At 44.7% G+C, this 22,251-nt stretch overlaps 1 protein-coding gene across 6 annotated transcripts in view; it reads right to left on the bottom strand.

The window, feature by feature from the left end:
- LOC140387960 (tyrosine-protein phosphatase non-receptor type 12-like) overlaps positions 1-22,251 on the bottom strand; it is a 198,333-nt gene that overhangs the window by 119,028 nt on the left and 57,054 nt on the right. For all 6 annotated transcript variants that reach the window (XM_072471346.1, XM_072471345.1, XM_072471348.1 and 3 more), the window contains exons 4-8: positions 19,477-19,572; positions 15,549-15,587; positions 14,874-14,945; positions 6,233-6,292; positions 3,171-3,313 (exon numbers count right to left, since the gene is read on the bottom strand). In XM_072471346.1, the coding sequence (XP_072327447.1) occupies positions 3,171-3,313; positions 6,233-6,292; positions 14,874-14,945; positions 15,549-15,587; positions 19,477-19,572 (410 nt within the window). The remainder of the gene's footprint in view (positions 1-3,170; positions 3,314-6,232; positions 6,293-14,873; positions 14,946-15,548; positions 15,588-19,476; positions 19,573-22,251) is intronic.

The following is a 22,251-nucleotide window of genomic DNA, read 5'->3' as shown; positions in this document are numbered from 1 at the left end:
CACCTGACGGGGGCGAGGTTGAGTAGGTTCTTTGGGGTAGAGGACAGATGCGGAAGATGTTCAGGGAGCCCGGTGAACCATGTCCACATGTTCTGGACATGTCCGGCACTGGAGGGGTTCTGGAGAGGAGTGGCGGGAGCAATATCTCAGGTGGTGAAAGTCCGGGTCAAGCCAAGCTGGGGGCTAGCAATATTTGGAGTAGTGGACGACCCGGGAGTGCAGGAGGCGAAAGAGGCCAGCATTCTGGCCTTTGCGTCCCTGGTAGCCCAGCGAAAGATCTTGCTAATGTGGAAGGATGCAAAGCCCCCTAGCGTGGAGGCCTGGACAAACGACATGGCTGGGTTCATAAAGTTGGAGAGGATTAAGTTTGCCTTAAGGGGGTCTGCGCAGGGGTTCTACAGGCGGTGGCAACCGTTCCTAGACTACCTCGCGGAGCGTTAGAGGAAGGTCAGTCAGCAGCAGCAGCAACCCTTTTGGGGGGGGGGGGGGGGGGGGGGCACGACACAAGAGATGGCTTGAGGGGACGGGAGAGTGGAGGATAACATGGAGGGTGGGGGAAACTGGCACGAATGGACGAGAGCCAGTGTATAAAGCTATGTAAATATACTATTTTGCCATGTATATATCTTGCTCAGGGCGATTGTGTTAATTTGTTACGGGGGGGGGGGTTTATTGTTTGTAAGGGGAAAAAATTGTTTTGTTAAAAAACTTTAATAAATATATATTTTTAAAAAAAGATAACATAAGAACATAAAAACTAGGAACAGAAGTAGGCCATCTGGCCCCTTCTTGTGACACCTTAGCAAATGTTTTTTGAAAATCTAAATATACTCCATCCACTTTTCCCCTTTATTCTGCTTGTTACATCCTCAAAAACCCTAATGTCAAATGTGATTTCCCTTTCAAAAAAACATTTTGGCTTTATCTGATCCTGGGCGGGATTTTCCCATTCGGCGGCAGTGTATGCGCCGTCGGAAACACGACGGCGTGAACGGGCTGCTGGGAGTACCGATTCTGGCCCCGACAGGGGGCCAGCACGACGCTGGAGCCGTTCATAAGAACATAAGAACTAGGAACAGGAGTAGGCCATCTGGCCTCTCGAGCCTGCTCCACCATTCAATGAGATCATGGCTGATCTTTGTGGACTCAGCTCCACTCTCCGACCTGTACACCATATCCCCGAATCCCTTTATTCTTTAGAAAGGTATCTATCTTTTTCTTAAAAACGTTTAAAGAAGGAGCCTCAACTGCTTCACTGGGCAAGGAATTCCAGAGATTCACAACCCTTTGGGTGAAGAAGTTCCTCCTTCACTCCGTCCTAAATCTACTTCCCCGCCGGCTGCCGTATTCTCCGGCGCTGGTTTGCGGGCAGGGGCGGGGTTTCCACCACCCGGTCGGGGGCCGTTGGCAGCACCCCCCCCCCGTAATCCTCCGGGTCCAGATGGGCCGAGCGGCCGTCGTTTCCTGGCCAGTCCCGCCGGCGTGATATGGACATGGTCCACCACGGCGGGCCCTGGCTTGTAGGCCGGCTAGCTAAGTCCTGGGGGGGGGGGGGGGGGGGGGAAGAGAGAATCCGGCCCCAGGGGTGGCCCGGCCCACGATCGGGGCCCACCGATCTGCGGGCGGGCCTGTGCCGTGGGGAAACTCTTTCCTTCTGCGCCGGCCTCTGTAGGGCTCCACCGTGGCCGACACAAAGAGCCCCCTGGGCATGCGCAGGAAACACGGCAGCGGTCCTGCACTCGCGCCAGCCCTTCGGCGCCACGCCAACCCCTCCGCTGCCGGCTAGCCCCCGGAAGTGCAGAGGATTCCGCACCTTCCAGTCGGCCCGACGCCAGAATGGTTTGCGCCGGTGTCGGGCCATCCGGCCAGTTGAGGGAGAATCCCGCCCCTCATGTACGACTACTCTTGTTTATGTCGCCGCAGGAAGATGAAACCTATAAAACTCAACAGGACTTGACAGGTATAAGAGTCGTTCCTGATGATACAATTTTGATCCATGGATGCTGATTGGACATGTATCCTTAAGTCAAGCAGCAAAGAAAATGAGGAATTCAAAAAGTTACACTAAGTTTATAGTGCTAGTCTTGGAGCAATAGAACTCAAGACAAAAAAGGTGCTCCCGATGTGGGGATGTCTAAAACCAGGTTCACAGTTTGAGATGATCATTTAGGATGGAGATGAGGAGAAATTTCTTAACCCAGAGAGCTGCCGGCCTGCAAAATTCGCTACCTCAGAAAGCAGTTGAGACAAAAACATTTATGTTTTTAAGAAGCGTTAGATATAGCATTTGTCCATTCTGTTCGGAAAATAAAAGATGATTTAAAAAAAAAAAGATATAGCATTTGAGGTGAAGGGAATCAAAGGACTTGGGGTGCCGGGGGGGTCCAGGCTATTGAGTTGGTTGATCAGCCATGATCATAATGAATGGCCTGCTGTATAATTGGCTCTCCACTTTGTGCGTGTTTCAGCAACAAAGAAGTAATTCCTTAGGGCAATGACCAGAGTCAAGCAGCCTGGTTTAAATTTTCAAACAATGCTTGGCAGTTAACTCCAACAATGTCTTTTTTTCTGCATATTTAAGCTCTGAAATACCAAACAACTATCTATACGTCTTCGCTAAAGAAAAAAATTATGTTAGAACCATGAGATTGGGGCACATGGAGATTAATTTTCTTTAAAATGCATACAAAATCAAAATGCTTTCAAAAAATATAATGGTATCACCGGTACAAACATTTAATTTGTAAATCTAGTTGCCCCATTTATCATCCACTGAATTTGTAGACCTCCAGAAACATTTTTTCCCCTAAAAATATGCCAATAAACCTTTTCTAAACCCTTGCCAAAAAACTATATTTAAAATAATTTGACAACTAGAACAGAATAGAAAAGGTGTTGCACACTATGCATAACTTAATCATACCCAGATTGTAGGTATCTATTAGCAAACATAAATCTAGTTCTGTTTGTATTTATATTGTAGCACATTAATTATATAATTGTAGAAGACAATAAACAGAAACATTAAATTCTCCATACCCTGTATTTACTGATATACGTTATAACATTAAAAGTAGCTCCAATGGCAGTTAAAGAAAATAGTGCCGCCTTTATCAACCTTTTATTCCTGTTCAATTTGGGGCGAAAAGCAGAAATATTTTCTTTCGTACCTGCAGTGGATACAAATGGGAACATCCTCATGTTCTTGGTATTCTCGCATCAAACTGATCATATCCAAAATAGAATCAAATGAAAATGGAACATCATGATCAGGCCAGTTTATGTAATGGAACTGATAGATTCTACGAGATTCCTAGGCATGAAAGAGATACACAAATGTTTAATTCTCTGCTACTCAACAAAAGCGAAGTCAAAATTACAACTGGCACGCTGAAGAATAACCAAAGGATGAACTTCACTCAATCACACGCTTTTGTCATTCATTAAGTTCACATTGTTCTGTTGTTACCCTCATAGCTGAAAACCTGTGCACGGAAGATAAGGGGCCAAATATTACTGCATCAGCACATCATGCAGTGTGTCTCATTACTCAAGACATTTTCCCTTGCCTATCAGCTCAAAACGGTTTTTACCCTGTAGAAGTTGAAGTTGGGAAGCACGAGTTGATTAATGGTACAGTAAAAACAACAGGGCACCTGGGACCTTGGTGAACAATGTGTTGCAAATTTCATCGTCTTGACCAATGAGATTTAGGAATGGAAAATAAAGAATGATTTTAATTTTTAAAATCTTTATTAATGTCACAAATAGGCTTACATTAACACTGCAATGAAGTTACTGTGAAAAGCCCTGTGTCACCACACTCTGGCGCCTGTTCGAGGGAGAATTCAGAATGTCCAATTTGCCCAACAGCACGCCTTTCGTGACTTATGGAAGGAAACCAGAGCACCTGGAGGAAACCCACACAGACACGGGGAGAACGTGCAGACTCCGCACAGACAGTGACCCAACCCGGGAATCAAACCCAGGTCCCTGGTGCTGTGAAGCACCAGTGCTAACTACTGTGCTACCGTGAACGATGGAGAAGAATATAATGAAAGGGGGCCAAATAGGCACTGAAAATCCAAACACAAACAGGAAATAAAGCTGGATTGCGAGAATGAAAAAAGTTTTAAAAATAAATAACATGCAAATACAGGAATTTAATGAAATTCACAGGGTGTTTCAGAGCATGTTGCCATTATGGTGAGGAAAACAGCAAAGTGGTGTAAATTGTTCAGCCACTTGTAGTGATTATGATGCATCTCTTCTTTGATACAAGTTGCTGGACGACTTACACATTAACAATAGGGAGTGCCATTAAATGCACCGGGTATTTGGCAGCAATAAATGGGTCAAACAATGCATCTAATAATAGCTGGGCCAGGGGCAGCACGGTGTCGCAGTGGGTAGCGCTGCTGCCTCACGGCACTGAGGTCCCAGGTTTGATCCCTGCTCTGGGTCACTGTCTGTGCGGAGTTTGCGCATTCTCCTTGTTTGCGTGGGTTTCGCCCCCACAACCCAAAGACTGGCAGTGGATTGGCCACGCTAAATTGCCCCTTAATTGGAAAAAAAATTGGGTACTCTAAATTTATTTTAAAAAATAATAGCTGGGCCAAATCAATAGTATCAAACTGTTTATTGAATGACCTGGATGTCGGTATGTGAAGGAAAAGGCAGGAACCAAAGAACAGGCAAACTGAAAATGGAGAAATCATTAAAACAAGTGTGAATGATAAACTTCCCAGCAAAAAAGTGCGAAAGATATTTTTTATCAAGTGATAATTTGCTTTCCCATTATTCCACCTAAAGTGTATGATGGTAGGTTGGCAAAGTCTAACAAATTACATTTTGTAGACTTTAGGTGCTTAATAAGAAGTAATGTCATGGGAGGGGCGGCACACAGAGTTAAAATGAATGCTTTCACCTTTTTGAATTTTCTCAAAAGCAACCAGACACATTGAATGAATGCATTTCATCCTTCAAACCAATTCACCTTCAACACAGATAGAGTGTAAATCTGTCTACAATGTAATATAAATTAGCAATCTCACTGACTGGGTGGATAGTCAATGGATATAACTGGTGTAGAATGGCTCCTTTACTGACTGAGACTGAAAGGAACATTAGAAAGCTAACCAGAAACACCTTTACTCCATCTAGTCTGTAAATTTGTTTGGGGCAGCAGTGGTTAGCACTGCTGCATCACAATACCAGTTACTCAGATTCAAATCCAACCTCGGGTGACTGCATCGAGTTTGCACATTCTCCCAGTGTCTGCATGTGTTTCCTCCGGGTGCCTCGGTTTCCTCCCACAGTCCAAAGATGTGCAGGTTAAGTGGATTGACCATGCTAAATTCTTCTTAGTGTCCAATGGTTAGGTGGGGTTATGGCGTTACAGGGATAAGTTGGGGGAATGGGACTAGGTAGGGTCTTTCAGAGGGTTGGTGTACAATCAATGGGCCGAATGGCCTTCTTCTGCACTGGAGGGTTTTTATGGTTCTATGATTATTACTACAGTCCCCATTGCCAGTATTCTTTATATAAAGCACAACTTCTAAAAACAAGCAAACGGCAGCACGGTAGCATTGTGGATAGCACAATTGCTTCACAGCTCCAGGGTCGCAGGTTCAATTCCGGCTTGGGTCACTGTCTGTGCGGAGTCTGCACGTTCCCCCAGTGTGTGCGTGGGTTTCCTCCGGGTGCTCCGGTTTCCTCCCATAGTCCAAAGATGTGCAGGTTAGGTGGATTGACCATGCTAAATTGTCCTTAAGTGTCCAAAATTGCCCTTAGTGTTGGGTAGGGTTACTGGGTTATGGGGATAGGGTGGAAGTGTGAGCTTGGGTAGGGTGCTCTTTCCAGGAGCCGGTGCAGACTTGATGGGCCGAATGGCCTCCTTCTGCACTGTAAATTCTATGAAATCTATAAGTCACCGAGTGTAATCTGTTATAATTATAAATTCAGGAAATGCAAAGTATGCAACAGCATTCTTTCAACTAAATTGTCATATGGTTTACAGTAAAATGCTACTTCAATTCTCCAATGACTCATCTATTTGAACACTTTGAGTGCTTCAGTCATAGTTCAAACAAGAACCCTGTAGTATGAAATCACAATATTGGATGATATGCAAATGTATTACTTAGCACTGGCCAAATGTAAACGTAGTAAAGATTAATTTATATCAGAAAAGTTAAACTAGATCTATAGTTTACATTGGAGCAACACTCACATTCTGGAATTCCACTAATAGAGTCCTTATAAAATAGTCATTTCTTGCTTGTTCTGCCTCCTGGAAGAACAAAATAAAAATAAAAATCAGTAAGCAGTGACTCTGGAATGCTTCATGGGATTCTGGAAGTAGCTGGTAAAATAACAAGCAATGAAGGGAATAAACAAAAATGTTGAGTCACAATGTTGCTTTGGGTACAAACATATCTATGTGAATTGTAAATGCAAACTATTGTAAACATTCAGAAGCTCGTATACCTCAAAGTAATCATGGCTAAAATTAGAAAGGCATTAAAATATTAATTATCCTGTAATACAGAAATTTCAAGCACCATGTACCATAAAAAGATTACAGTTTATTTAAAACAATTATTAAAATACTGTTATGACCAGAATTTCCATAATACATAGATATCAAGGAAATGCAATACAATCCTGCTGGTCCGTCAATAAAGTTATTATCCAAGTGTCTGCTATTTAAAAATTCCATATTTGAAAAGGACTTTCAGCCTGAACTCCAAACTCCTTCTACAGAATGCCTGCCATCATTGTCGAACCCCTCTCAGAACCTAGCATTTTTTCAGTTCTCACCACTATCCGCAGCTTCAACTCCATGGGCAACAACCCTCAATGCACGTCAACTGCTGGCCATACTACCCCAACTACCTCAAGTTCGGCTGTCACTTCTTTTCGACAGCCAAAGGGTGTACAAGGATCATCCTACAGATGTAGGCCCACTCCATATTCCTCCAAGTTTCCTGTGACCTTGCTTCAAACATATCATTCCTGCACTCTCTTCCAATATCTAATGCGAATGAATAGTGGGCCTCATGTCCAAAATAGGTTAAGACTGCCCCATTCCTACCTCCTTGACCACTTAACTTGGCCTTGTTAACTCATGTACACAAATATGAACCTGCCTCTAACAGTCAATGTTGTCTTCTCCACTTTCAAACCTCATCCCTCTAGACTTACTATTTTTCTCATGGAGAGCACTCGAGCTTATATCTATAGTGAATATTTTTCACTTTTTGAACTATTACTTTATACACACACTACCTAGAGAGAAATCCATGTCTTACTAAATTAAATTAATGACCTCTTTCCTGTTCTTCAAAGAAGAAAAGACCATCAAGCAGTGCGACTTCAGAATAAACCAGGTTAGGTTTGCCAAAACTTAAAGTTTAGGCAAATTCCAGACAGCAAATATTTCTTAACCACAAAACACTTGATTTACAAAACCAAGGGTACATCAAAAAAAAGATACAATATATTGTTAACTTTGTTAGCAACCTTTCCACATTTGAGAAGATTCAAAACTAGGAGTCATACAACAGTCATCAATTAATTCAGCAAGGAATTCCGAAGAATTCTTCACCTAGACAGTGGAATTTGTTGCCACATGGGAGTATTTAAAGTGAATAGCATAGGTGCATGCAAGAGGAAGCGAGGTAAGTGCATAATGGAGGAGAAAGAAATGGAAGGGTCTGTTGGCAGGGTGAGAGGGTGGGGTAGGCCGAGGTGGAGCATGAACCATAGCATAGACCAATTGGACCAGATGGTTTTGTTTTTTTTCAAGCTGTATATTCAATGTCAGTACTTCCCAAGCTTTGTCCCCAAGTGAACGCACTTTAATTCCTCAGACTTGTGTGATCCTGGGAGAAAGAAAACCCAAAGATGTGCAGGGTAGGTGGATTGGCCACCCTAACTTGCCCCTTAAATTGGAAAAAATGAATTGGGTACTCTAAATTTATTTTGTAAAAGCTTCTCTGCCTTACAAGGCCCCAGTTGCGTAGCAACACCGCATACCTTTGCTGGCCTATTTATTTACTCTTCATGCCGTAGCCCTCTCCAAGCACAATAGAAACACAGTTTGACCCCACACGTGTCCAGCATGAAACTAACTACTGGTTTTACTCTTCCAGGCACAGAATCATTAAATCAGACCCATGTATTCATAATATTTATCAATACAAATATAAATCCCTTAATATTACCTTTGTTTTTCTAATATTGGACTTGGTCACAGCTTGACACTGTGTGCTGCTAAATTACATGTCACATCATTCTGATGTTTCTGCAACAGCACCTTTCAAACACACAACCTCTACCACCTAGACGGACAAGGGCATCACAAGCATAGGAACCACCATCTGAAAGTTTCCCTTCAAGCAATACACCATTCTGATTTGGAAATATATCATTTCTTCACTATTGCTGGGTTAAAATCATGGATCTCCCTAACAGCACTGTAGGTGTACTAACCAGAGGCTGTAGCGGTTCACGAAGGCAGCTCACCATCACTTCTCAATGGCAATTAGGGATGGCAACAGAAGTGCTGGCTTAGCCAGTATCACTTATGTTGCATGAAAATAATTTTTTTTAAATAACCCTGTGCATGTTGTTCAGATTTTGCTGTATACAGTCATGGACTGCTTTATTATCTGAAGAATTGCAAATAGAACTGAGCACTATGGAATCACAGTAAACAATTCCACTTACAAATTGATGGCGACGAGACGGTCACTGATGAAGCAGCTGAAGATCGTATGGCCCAAGATGCTACTTTGATGAACTCTTAGATATCCTGAAGCTCAGGTGATTAGCCTCCAGCCACCACTATCTGTTTTGCTAGATATACCTCCTTCCACAGACTCGCCAATGACTTGAATTTTACAAGGGCTCCTTGCATTAGTCAATTTGTGAAATACTATCTTAATGTCAAGAACAATCACTTTATTTCCATCTCGGGAATTAGGCTCTTCTGTTCATATTTGGACCAAGGCTGAAATGAGCTCTGAAGCAGAGTAGTTCTGGCAGGGCCCAAACTGAGCATTGGTCAGATTACTGGTAAGTATCACTTGCTAATATTATTATTCTCGGTTTTTACCACCTTTCTGATGATTGCTCATTGGCTGGGTTGGACTTATTATAGCTATTGTGGATGGAGCATTCCGAGGCAATTTTCCACATTGTAGTGTTTTGCTGTGGCTGAGTGATTTGGTAGATCAAAAAGACAGTTAAGTTTCAACTCCACTGATAACAGACTGCAAATATGTAAAGGCCTAGGTCAGAGTCTTCCGGTGGCATCCATGACCAGCTAGGTCATGTTCACGGCAGCTCGCGCCGAGATCGGTATTTCGGGCCGCTGAACGGGACGGCGGCGGTGCTTGGAGGCTGAGACCAGTGTGGGAATGGGTGCTGGAGAGGTTCCCCCTGGTGCTGCATGGAGAGAACTCGCAGTGGGGCCAGCAGACGTGCAAACGCAGGGAAAAAGGCAGAGAAGGTCCGGGAAGACAAAATGGCTGCCAGAGAAGATCGGGAGATGTGGCCCCAGTGGGCCAAAGAACAAGAATTCCTTAAAAACTGCTTTATGGAGCTTAAAACGGAGATGTTGGCCTCCATGGAGAAGATTGTGGTGGCGCAGGAGAAGGAGATCAAGGAGGTGAGGAGGAAGGTGGCGGAGAATGAGGACGAGATCCTGGGCCTGGCGGTGAAGATGCAGGCGCAACATAAGAGACGGCAAGAGAGGCTAAATGACCTTGAGTACAGGTCTCGGAGCCATCTGCGGATCCTGGGCCTCCCCGAAGGAGGCGGACGCGAACACGTACGTGACCATGATGTTGGGGACGCTGATGGGCGCGGGGGCCTTCCCACGGCCTTTGGAGCTGCACAGGGTCCTCACCAGAAAGCCGAGGGTGAACGAGCCACCGAGGGCGATGGTGATACGGTTTCATCGTTTGACAGACCGGGAGCGAGTCCTGCGGTGGGTGAAGAAAGAGCGGAGCAGTAAGTGGGAGAACAGCGAGATCCGCATCTACCAGGACTTGGGATCTGAGTTGGCGAGGAGGCGTGCGGGGTTCAACCGGGCTAAGGCGGTCCTCCACAGCAAAGGGGTGAAGTTTGGGCTCCTTCATCCGGCGAGACTCTGGGTAACATACCAGGACAGGCACCATTACTTTGATACACAGGATGAGGCATGGTCGTTCATCAGGCAAGAGAAGCTGGACCTGAACTAAGGTACAGTTGTATGGGGGTGAAATGTGCAGGTGGGGGTGGACCGGGGGGGGTAAGATGGCGGGTAAAGCATAAGATTATTTGCTTGTCTGCTCCAGTTTGTTTGGTGGTTTTGTTGTTTGTTTTGTTTTCATGGGGTTTGGTTTTAGGGGGCGGGAAATGCCCAGGACGGGTTGTCCGGCGCACGGGAAGGTCCCGGTTGACACTTGCCCCTCTACCGGGGGGTGGGGCGTTGGGGGTGCTGTGCTGACTGAAGGGGAGTCAGGTGAGGGGAATGGGTGGAGAGTCGGGTTGGGGGGCCACTGAGGGGAGGGCTGGAAACGGGAGGCGGGGGCACGTGGCTGGCCAAAAAAGGGAGATGGCTAGTCGGCAGGATGGGGGGGGGGGGGGGGGGGGGGGGGGGGGGGGGGAAGAGGGGCGCGAACCCCCCCCCCCCCCCCCGACCAGGCTGATCACGCGGAACGTGAGGGGCCTGAATGGGCCGGTCAAGAGGTCCCGCATGTTCTCGCATTTAAAGGGATTGAAGGCATGTTGCAAGAGACGCACTTAAAGCTCGCGCCTAGACGAGGCTAAGGAAAGGATGGGTGGGACAGGTGTTTCACTTGGTTTGTAAACGAGTGGCATTTGAGGCGGGGAGTATCGTGGCGGACAACGGGGGCAGGTACATAATGGTGAGTGGCAAGCTGCCCCCGTTGCTGTTTGCCCTGGCAATTGAGACGTTGGCCATTGCGCTCAGGACTTCAAGGGATTGGAGGGGGCTGGTGCGCAGGGGGGGACGGGACATCAGGTCTCCCTCTACACGGATGACCTGTTGTTGTACATTTCAAACCCGCTAGAGGGGATGGGGAGGTCATACGGATCCTGAGGGACTTTGGGAGTTTCTCGGGGTATAAATTGAACGTGGGGAAGAGTGAGCTGTTCGTGGTCCATGCTAGTGGCCAGGAGGAGAGGCTGAGGGAGCTCCCGCTCAAGGTAGTGGAGAGCAGCTTCCGGTACTTGGGGATACAAGTGGCCAGGAACTGTGATGCCCTGCATAGGCTCAACTTAACCCGGCTCGTGGAGCAGATGGAGGGAGAGTTTAAAAGGTGGGATATGCTCCCGCTTTCCCTGGCGGGACGGGTGCAGACTGTGAAGGTGACGGTCCTCCCAGGTTCCTCTTCGTCTTTCAGTGCCTCCCCATTTTCATCCACAAGTCCTTTTTTAAGCAGGTGAATAGGATTGTTACGGGATTTGTGCAGGCGAATTAAACCCCACGAGTTAAAAGGGCATTCTTGGAGCGTAGCCAGGGGGGCAATGTGGCCATGATTAGGAAGTGGATGCTGAAGGAGGGGGCGGCTGGAGGCAGCGTCATGCTAAGACACCAGCCTAGGGGCACTAGTCATGGCTCTGCTGCTGTTCTCACCGCCGCGATACTCCACAAGTCCGGTGGTGACGCAGCACTGAGGATTTGGGGGCAGTGGAGGAGACACAGGCAGGAGGAGGGGGCCTCGTTGTGGACCTCGATACGGAATAACCATAGATTTGCTCCGTGTAGGATGGATGGGGGGTTCCAAGGCTGGTATAGGGCAGGTATCAGGAGGATGGGGGACCTGTTTATAGACGGGACTTTCCCCAGCATGCAGGCGCTGGAGGAGAGGTTCGGCCTGCCCCCGGGGAATGGGTTCAGGTACCTCCAGGTTCGGGACTTTCTTAGAAAACAGGTGGGGACATTTCTGCTGCTGCCCCAGTGTAGGATCCAGGACAGGGTGGTGTCTGGCATCTAGGTAGGGGAGGGGAAATTGTCAGACATATATCAGGAGCTGCAGGAGGTAGAGGAAGCCTCAGTGGAGGAGTTGAAGGGCAAGTGGGAGGAGGAGCTGGGCGAGGAGCTGGATGAGGGCCTGTGGGTCGACACCCTGGGCAGGGTGAACTCCTCCTCATCATGTGCCAGGCTCAGCTTAATTCAGTTTAAGGTGGTGCATCGGGCACATATAACGGTGGCAAGAATGAGTAAGTTTTTTGGGGTGGAGGACAGGTGCCCGAGATGTGCAGGGAGTCCGGCGAACCATGCCCATATGTTTTGGGCATGCCCGGCGCTTAAAGAATTCTGGCAGGGGTTTGCGAGGGTGATGTCTAGGGTTTTGGACACTCGGATGAAGGCGGGTCCAACAGTAGCGGTATTTGGGGTGTCAGAGGATCCGGGAGTGCAGGAAGCGAAAGAGGCCGAGGTACTGACCTTCGCCTCCCCGGTAGCCCAGAGACGGGTCTTGTTAATGTGGAGGGACTCGAAACCCCCGAGTGTGGAGACCTGGGTTAGCGATATGGTGGGGTTCCTCAGCCTGGAGCGAATAGAGTTCGCCTTGAGAGGGTCCTTGGTGGAGTTCTCCCGGCGGTGGCAACCTGTCCTTGACTTTCATGGGGAGCAGTAATTGTCAGCAGCAGCAGCATCCTTTTGGGGGGGGGGGGCAATTATATTCTTATACAAAACCACAAAAATTAACTCGTAATCAGGATGGCTGACAGACCTTAATATTTCATTCAAAACATTGTACCTTTTCACAGTCTTTTGAGGGGAGGAGCTCAAAGAGAATCAAAAGTAAGGAAATGTGCTCTGTTTCCAGCCAGATGTCATTCAATCTATTGCTGGAAAATAGGGATGTCAGGTGAGACCAGCGCTAGGATCAGCTCCAATGATCATTCAGCCATCTGACTGACATAATTATGTCATTTGGAGGCATTTGTCAGGGCTAGAAGGCTGGGAACAGACGAAGCCTGTGTGGAATAGAAGGCAAGTAGTAAGGAACTTAAGCAAGGAGTCAGGAGGGCTAAAAGGAGTCATGAAAAGTCATTGGCAAATAGGGTTAAGGAAAATCCCACGGCTTTTTACACATACATAAAATGCAAGAGGGTAGCCAGGGAAAGGGTTGGCCCACTGAAGGACAGGGGAGAGAATCTATGTGTGGAGTCAGAGGAAATGGGCAAGGTACTAAATGAATACTTTGCATCAGTATTCACCAAGAGAAGGAATTGGTGGATGTGGAGTCTGGAGAAGGATGTGTCGATAGCCTGGGTCACATTGAGATCCAAAAAGACGAAGTGTTGGGTGTCTTGAAAAATATTACAGTGGATAAGTCCCCAGGGCCTGATGGGATCTACACCAGAATTCTGAAGGAGGCGAGAGAGGAAATTGCTGAGGTCTTGACAGAAATCTTTGGATCCTCACTGTCTTCAGGTGATGCTCCGGAGGACTGGAGAATAGACAATGTTGTTCCTTTGTTTAAGAAGAGTAGCAAGGATAATCCAGGGAACTACAGGCCTGTGAGCCTTACGTCAGTGGTAGGGAAATTATTGGAGAGAATTCTTCGAGACAGGATCTACTCCCATTTGGAAGCAAGTGGACGTATTAGTGAGAGGCAGTACGGTTTTGTGAAGGGGAGGTTGTGTCTCACGAACTTGATAGAGCTTTTCGAGGAGGTCACAAAGACGATTGATGCAGGTAGGGCAGTGGATGTTGTCTACGTGGACTTCAGTAAGGCCTTTGACAAGGTCCCTCGTGGCAGACCGGTACAAAAGGTGAAGTCACACGGGATCAGAGGTGAGCTGGCAAGATGAATACAGAACTGCTAGGTCATAGAAGGCAGAGAGTAGCAATGGAAGGGTGCTTTTCTGATTGGAGGGTGTTCTGCAAGGTTCAGTGCTAGGATCTTTGCTGTTCGTAGTATATATAAATGATTTGGCAGAAGATGTAACTGGTCTGATTAATAAATTTGCAGAGAGGGTGCAGAAGAGATTTACCAGGATGTTGCCTGGTATGGAGGGCATTAGCTATAAGGAGAGGTTGAATAAACTTGGTTTGTTCTCACTGGAACAAAGGAGGTTGAGTGGTGACCTGATAGAGGTCTACAAAATTAGGAGGGGCATAGACAAAATGGATAGTCAGAGACTTTTTCCCAGGGTAAAGGGGTCAATTACTAGGGGACATAGGTTTAAGGTGCGAGGGGCAAGGTTTAGAGGAGATGGAGAGGTTTAGAGGTAAGTTTGTTTTTTTTGTTTACACAGAGGGTCGTGGGTGCCTGGAACTCGCTGCCGGAGGAGGTGGTGGCAGCAGGGACGATAGTAACGTTTAAGGGGCATCTTGACAAATACATGAATAGGATGGGAAGAGGGGGATACGGATCCCGGAAGTGTAGAAGATTTTAGTTTAGACGGGCAGCATGGTCGGCGCAGGCTTGGAGGGCCAAAGGGCCTGTGTTCCTGTGCTGTATTTTTCTTTGTTCTTTGTACAGGTTCAAACATGAAGGTTGACGATTTGGGTAGGATGACAGAAGACTTCCTTTGTCCATCAAACCACATCCCACCAAAATATAATTCAATCATTATATTATTTCGTTTTGTTTGGGGCACTGGGACGTCAAACAGGGAAATGCAGGAAAGTCAATTCCAGATCAATACTTGGTTGCATTATTTTCCCTTTAATTTAAACTATCGTTATAACAGCTTGAACCTGATAAGTAGCCCAAAATAAAAATTTAAGCAATGTAAGTAATTTTGTCAAGAGGCAAAAGATTTATAGCCAGTTACCAAATGAAATACTATCATTCCAAATGACTCAAAACACATCCGTCACATATAGCCAAAGTACTCACACAAGTAATCTGAAATTCCCCAAGGCGAAGAACAGCTTCCCCAAGTGACGGCCAGTAACGTTCACATTTTTTCTATAAAGAAATATGAATGTTACAATGGAGTGTACCTTTATTCATAGCATTACATACACAAAACAAAAAGTTTTCCTCTCAAAGACCTAACTTGCAGTGCAACCTATTTCACACATTGGTTATTGCAGCATTAACTGTAGCTACTTCTTGATCTCGCGTCAATCAAAAGTAGCAGGTATTTAAAGTGAGTGAAAATAAACAGTTACGCAGCCAGCTCAAGAGTTTTAACCAGAGGCAAAAATGCTTTATTGCACTTATTGTACTTTTGCAATGAGAGAATAGCTTCCAACAAAGTATCGACTTCCCCGGACTCAAACGTGAGAGACAAGGTGCAGAATTGTACCCCGACAGCTTGAGAATGAAGTTTATTACGTTTTTTATCATTCTTCATGGTCACAACAAAACTCTTTATGCAAATAACCTGCTTACAAGCAGGCAAAACTGTATTATAGATTTTGAGAGCTCTTAAAATTTGCTCATAAGATATGCAGACAATTTTCACAGAAGACACAAAAGTGCTGCAAAGTTAATATTCATGTTCACTTTTCAAAGAAAACCTTTAAAACTGTAAGCACATTAAGAATAAAATAAAGAAAAACTTACCCTCCCCATTTCAAACTCACGGCAAGCCATGACAATTATCTGAAAATTGAAAAAGATTACCGTCAGTTGACCAGCTCAACAAGTGCAATAGGTTTATAATTTCATCATGTTTTTTTTAATTTAGAGTACGCAATTTAAAAAAATATATATTTTATTTTATTTTAAGTGTGGCCAATCCATCTATCCTGCACATCTTTGGGTTATGGGGGCAAAGCCCGCGCGAACACGGGGAGAATGTGCAAATGCCACACGGGCAGTGACCCAGAGCAGGGAGCGAACCTGGGACCTCGGCAGCGTGAAGCAGCAGTGTTGCCAGTTATAATTTGTTTATAGCTATACGACAGACGCAAGTACACTGGCGAAAGTATGTGTTAAGATCTCCTAAAGATAGTTCTTTACTGTAAAAGAGAAAAGGGATGGGACTGAGCAAATAGCTTTAGTTGAAGAGCTAGCACAATGCAATGGTCCAACTGTCATACAGTACGACATTGCTATGTTTGTATTTTGTACCACTTATTTGACTCTAAACAACAGAACTTCAAACATACACATTTAGGTAAACTTGCCAGAAGCTAAACAATATGGGTATTCTTTTTCTTGGCGATCACTCGCTAATGAGTATGATTGTCCACCTAAGAAACTCAGTGTCTTTGGTCACGGGTTCTTGCATGGCTGATGGGTCGGACAGAGCTACATCTTCGACCGCATGCTTGGCAGATGTTTCCGGGAGGTGGGACCGGTCCTTGGACTCGAGATCGCTGGTAATCGTCTCAGGATCCTTTCTCGGACTGCTCTTGCCGTCAGGTGACCTCGAAGAATTGCATCCCTTCAATCAAGAGGTTCCCCCAGGTAGGTCTCTTATGAGCAAGGGTCTCCCAGGCATTGGTGTCTATGTTACATTTCTTGAGGTAAGCCTTCAGGGTGTGTTGGAAGCACTTCCTTTCTCATCTTGTCCGGAAGCCTTCCTTTAGCTAGGCAAAGATGTTTTGCAGATGGGACTCTGACATCCTGAGCACATGGTCAGCCCTGCGGAGTTGGTTTCAGATGATCATGGCCTCGTTGCTGGTGGCCATGGACCCTTCAAGGACACTGATATTAGTATGCCTATCCTTCCAGCCGATGTGGATAAGAGTGTTGCTGGTACCTCTCACAGCCTTAAGGTGGTGTCTGTAGGTGGACCAGGTTTCTGGGCCATATCAAATAGTTGGGAGGACAACCACCTTGCACACGAGGATCTAGGTGTCAGCATGAATTTTGCAGTCATCAAAGACTCCCGTCCTTTGGCATCTAAAGGAGTCGCTCGCGGATGTTGGATCTCTGCATCAATGTCAGCCTTAGATGGGAGGGGGCTCCAAGTATGGGAAAATGTTCCACGTTTGGTAAGCTTCTCCGTTGATCTTGATTTGTGGTGGTGGCGGTGGTGGCGGTGGTGGTGGTGGGGGAGGGGTCTTCCGAGAAGGTATTGAGCATGGTTGGAGATTTTCTTCTGAGAGGATGGAAATGGCGATGACTGCACAAGAGCCGGGAGTGCAGGAGGCGAGAGAGGCCGATGTTTTGGCCTTTGCGTCCCTAGTAGCCCGGCGCAGGATATTGTTAATGTGGAAAGAAGCCAAGCCCCCAGGGGTGGAGACCTGGATAAATGACATGGCAGGGTTTATAAAGCTAGAGCGGATTAAGTTCGTTCTAAGGGGGTCGGCTCAAGGGTTCACCAGGCGGTGGCAACCGTTCGTCGAATACCTCGCAGAAAGATAGATGGAATGGAAAAAAGGCAGCAGCAGCAGCAGCCTAGGATCGGGGGGGGGACCAGAAGGACTCTCAGGGTTGTTAATATATACTGTATAATATGTATAGGTCGTTGCGACAGATAATTATATATTGGACTGTTAAATTATATTTTTGGAGAGTGTTACTTGTGACAAGGCAGTTGCCAATTAGGGTTAGTTTTCATTTTTGTTATTTATTATTTATTCATTTTTTGTTTATAAAATAGGTCATTGTTATTTGTGTTGTTATAATATTGTGTAAAGGATGCACAATGTACTGTGTTGGTTGACCAAAAATTTTCAATAAAATATTTATTTAAAAAAAAGGAAACGGCGATGTCATTTGCACACGAAGTTCCACGAGCGATGCCAATGTCATGTTCCTCTTGGATTTCAACCAGTTGAGGTTGAAAGATTTTTCACCCACCCTGTAGATGATGTCCACTCCACTGGGAAGCTTGCTCTTGTGAAGAAGGATGGTGCTGACGACAATGGAGAAAACAGTGCGGCGGAAGACACACCGTTACTTGGTTCCAGTATTGACCTCCTGTTTTAGTCAGTGAGGACTGTCGCCGACATCTTGTTGTGGAAGAGTCGGAGGATGTTGATTGTTGACGAATTTCTCTGGACAACTGACCTTTGACAGGGTCTTCCATAGCACTTCCCAATTGACTGGAGTCAAAAGCCTTGGTCAGATCGATGAAGGCCATGTAGAGTGGTAGATATTGCTCCCGTCATTTCTCAAACTTGTCGAGCAGTAAAAATCATGTCCGCTGATCCACAGTTTGATCAGAACCCACGCTGGCTTTCCGGAAAGTTTGCTTCACAGACTGGGAGGAGGCAGCTAGCAAGGATTTGAACAATGATCGTCCTGCGACGAAGAGCAGGGCGATTTCTTGGTAGTTTGCACAGTTTGCTCTGTCTCGTTTCTTGAAGATGGTGGTGATGACAGCATCCCCGAGGTCAGCAGGAATTTCTTCTCTGTCCCAGACTTTCAGCAATAGCTGTTGGAGATATCAGGAGATCTCTTCTCTTCTAAGTATGAAAGTCTCCGCTGGGATCCTGTCCACTCCTTTTCTATTCTTCATGTGTTTAATGGCTGCTTCGACTTCATCCACACTTGGTGGAAGTCCAAGATCATCTTTGATGGGCAGTTGAGGTGGAAGTCCAAGATCATCTTTGATGGGCAGTATTTCCTCAAACACGTCCTCATCTGTGGTTATTTCATGGTTTAGGAGTTCTTTGAAGTGTTCCCTCCATCGAAGGCCAATTTTCTCTGTCTCAAGAGGGTTCACACGTTATTCCTCTCCAGTTTGAGGCCTAGGCTGTTGGGTCTATATATTGCCTTGATAGCACTGAAGAAGCCCCAGGTGTCATGCTCATCAGCGAGGAGTTGCAGTTCCTTAGTTTTCTCAGCCCACCATTGGTTCTCGATTTCCCTAGTCCTTCTTTGTATCTCAGCCTTGGCTGACTGATGAGCTCTACTCTTTGCTTTGCAGGCTCTGTCATGTTGCTAGGCGCAGAGAGCTTTCCTCTTCTCGTCAATGAGGCCTTGACGTTGTGGTTGTTTTCTTCCAACTAGTCTTGGTGTTTCCTGGTCTTGTAGCCGATGGTTTCGTCATGGCTCGAGATGGTGGCGGTCTTCAGCTCATTCCAATTCTCCTCAACTCCAATAGAATGGACACTTTGGATAATATTATGGGTTTAACGATATTTACTATCCGTTGTTAATTAATTCCCAAAAGATAAAGCACTCTATTCTGCCAACATATGTGATTTAACAATGAAGGTGCATTTATTCCATTCAAAAGAACACTACCTATTCAAATATTAAAAATTTTCAGCAAATTAAGAGCATTCATCAAGAATTTCATTCCTAACTGGTGTCTGCCCTTTTATGTCAAATTGAATTTATCACAAGTACTAAAACAGCAACTGTTCAACACAAGACAAATTGGGTAATAGCTTCTTTCTTGCTTAAAGCCACATAATATTGAGCACAAAAGTAATGAATTGTATATAATAAAAGCAAAAATGACATGGTGTATTTTTGATTTTCAGGTCAATTTTATTCAGACTGAGTAGATGCACCTTTTCAATTCATTTTTAAAATTACCAATTAAATTAAATTCAGAGTTCTGCCAGTCAAAAAAATAAATACTTACTACAACTTTGTATTCCCAGATCATTCTCCAGAAGTCCAATACAGAATTTGCAAGTGGGCCCTGGGTAGCAATGTAGGATTTTGGCCCATACACTCCCTGGAAAATTACAAGAATGTACATTTCACCAAATTTATTTTAAAAAGCGATACAAAACACTTTATAAACTATTAAGATAAATATTCCAAGTATACGCATGCATAACATGTAAACCAATGAACAAGGTCATTACTATTACACGGGGTTACGAAGTATACATAAGCCCAAATGAAAATCAAAATAATATTCTATTTATCAGATCTGAATACTTCAAATACATTTTGAATTATTCAAAGTATTTTAACAGAATATCAAAAATTGGTTTGGAAGCTAATCCCAAACCTCTTTTAACTTTATTGCATCCCATCTCATCATCTTCTGCTCTCCCGCCCCTCCAGGAAAATAATCATTTATATATTGATAGCACTATGGTATTATTGCAGATCAACATAACAGAGGCCTAATATTATGTCAGTGACTTTGATTGGTTCCAGGGGAGTAATGATGGTCAACTATCACATGTGGGGCAGAGTTTTATATAGGTTTCCATAGTTCTCCAAAGATGGCGAACATACTGGCAGCATCATATTCATTCACCTCTATTAGCATTGGTCTGGTTTGTTTTATTTTGCTACTTCAGTGCTAACTTTCAAGTAGCAACTTTCTCTTCTCCCTCTGGACTTTTAGGCCAAGTTCAACTTGCTTAAAAAGTGAAAACCAGTAGGTGGCAGAGAGTAAATTTGAAACCAGCTGGTGAAATCCATGAAGATGGAAATTTGCCACTTCAATAATCATAGTAGAACTGAACAAAGTAAATTGCAGGATCTAATAATAATAATAATGTTTATTAGTGTCACAAGTAGGCTTACATTAACACTGCAATGAAGTTACTGGGAAAATCCCCTAGTTTCCACACTACATTGCCTGTTCGGGTACACAAGAGGGAGAAGTAGGAATGTTCAATTCACCTAAAAAGTCTTTCGGGATTTGTCGGAGGAAACCCACGCAGACACAGGGAGAACGTGCAGACTCCGCACAGACAGTGACCCAAGTCAGGATTCAGACACAGGTCCCTGGCGCTGTGAAGCAACAGTGCTAACCACTGCGCTGCCATGCTGCCCAAGGGCTATGTAGTTCACCTGATTGGTCCAAACAGGTCATAGCTGCATCCATCCCATCTAGCCATAAGACATATGGAATGCTTCTCTTACCCCAACTCTATCTTTTATTAGTTAGCCAATCCTCATTCCATGCTAATGTATATACCCCCAACACCATGGGCTCTTTTCTTATTGAGCAGCACCTTATGGAACACTTTTTGGGAATCCAAGTGTATTAAATTTACTGGTCCCCCTTTATCTATCCTGCTTGTTACCACCTCAAAGAACTCTAATAAATTTGTCAAGCACGATTTCCCCCTTCATGAAGCAATGCTGACTCTGCTTGATTATATTATATATTTCTAACTGATTTGCTATTACATCCTTTATAATGGATTCTAACATTTTTCCAATGACAGATATTAAGCTAACTGTCCTGTAGTTACCTGTTTTTTGTCTCACTCCCCTTTTTGAATAAGGGCGTTGCATTGGTAGTTTTCCAATCCTCTGGGACTTTCCAGAATTTAAGGGCTCTTAGAAGATTAATACCAGTGCATCCATTATTTCTGTACCTACTTCCATTAACATCCCAGGATGCCACACATCAGGTCCAGGGGATTTATTGGCCTTTAGCCCCATTAGTTTCCCTAGTACTTTTTGTCTAGTAATAGTTACTGTATTTATTCTCTCCCCCGCCCCCCCCCCCCCCATTTACCCCTTGATTATTTAATATTTCTGGAAGGATATTAGTGCCTTTGCATTTTGTAAAGTCAACATTATGTATGGAAAACAAAAAAAGAAAATCAGCATGCATCGAGGGGAGGGATAAACAAAATGGAAAGAAACAATGGGAGCCATCGCAGCTCTAAGTTTTTAAATCCAGGACATATGCACAATACAAACATGCAGCAATATTACTGATGCTGGAGGTCTGAAATTAGAACAGAAAACACTGGAAATATTCGGGCAACATCTGTGGGAAAAAAACCAGAGTTAACGTTTTAGATTGATGGCCTTTCATTGCTGTGTTCTGAACATTAACTCGGTTTCTTTCTCCACAGATGCTGCCCAACCTGCTGTGCATTTCCAGCCTGTCTGTTTTAATTACAAACACAACCCACAGTTTTCACAACTGAACAAGGGAAATTGGGGTAATTCCGTTTCCACATTAATATCAATTTTCCATCCTATTTTTTCAATCTTTAACGAGAATTGCAGATGAAATTGATTCCCAAAAGGCATGGACCTAAAGTGCAAAACTGTCCTGCAATAATTTTTAAGAGTCAATTGGAACAGTATGGAGAATTAAAAAAGGCTAAATGTAATGAGGAACACCCTTTTAATCTCAAGATGAAGGCAATTTTGTGGGCAAAGTTGATAATCATGCTCTACCCAACTTGAGCACTTGATACCAATATTTGGGGAACAAAATATTAATTCCATTTCACAGTACTATTGTTTCTTGCCTCACGGAAGCACAAAATCCTAACCAAGTTACCAATTAATTTCATCATCAATTTTTATCATGGCAAAACAAAGTTTTGTGGGAATGACTGTTTGCTTTTAGCAATAACCACAGGAAATAAAAACATTTTAAACATGTTCCACACATGGTAACAACTGCATGACATGCTTTCAT

The sequence above is a fragment of the Scyliorhinus torazame genome, chromosome 13, assembly GCF_047496885.1.
Source record: "Scyliorhinus torazame isolate Kashiwa2021f chromosome 13, sScyTor2.1, whole genome shotgun sequence".
In the NCBI taxonomy this organism is placed as follows: Eukaryota; Metazoa; Chordata; class Chondrichthyes; order Carcharhiniformes; family Scyliorhinidae; genus Scyliorhinus; species Scyliorhinus torazame.
This window is presented reverse-complemented; position numbering and strand designations above follow the sequence as displayed.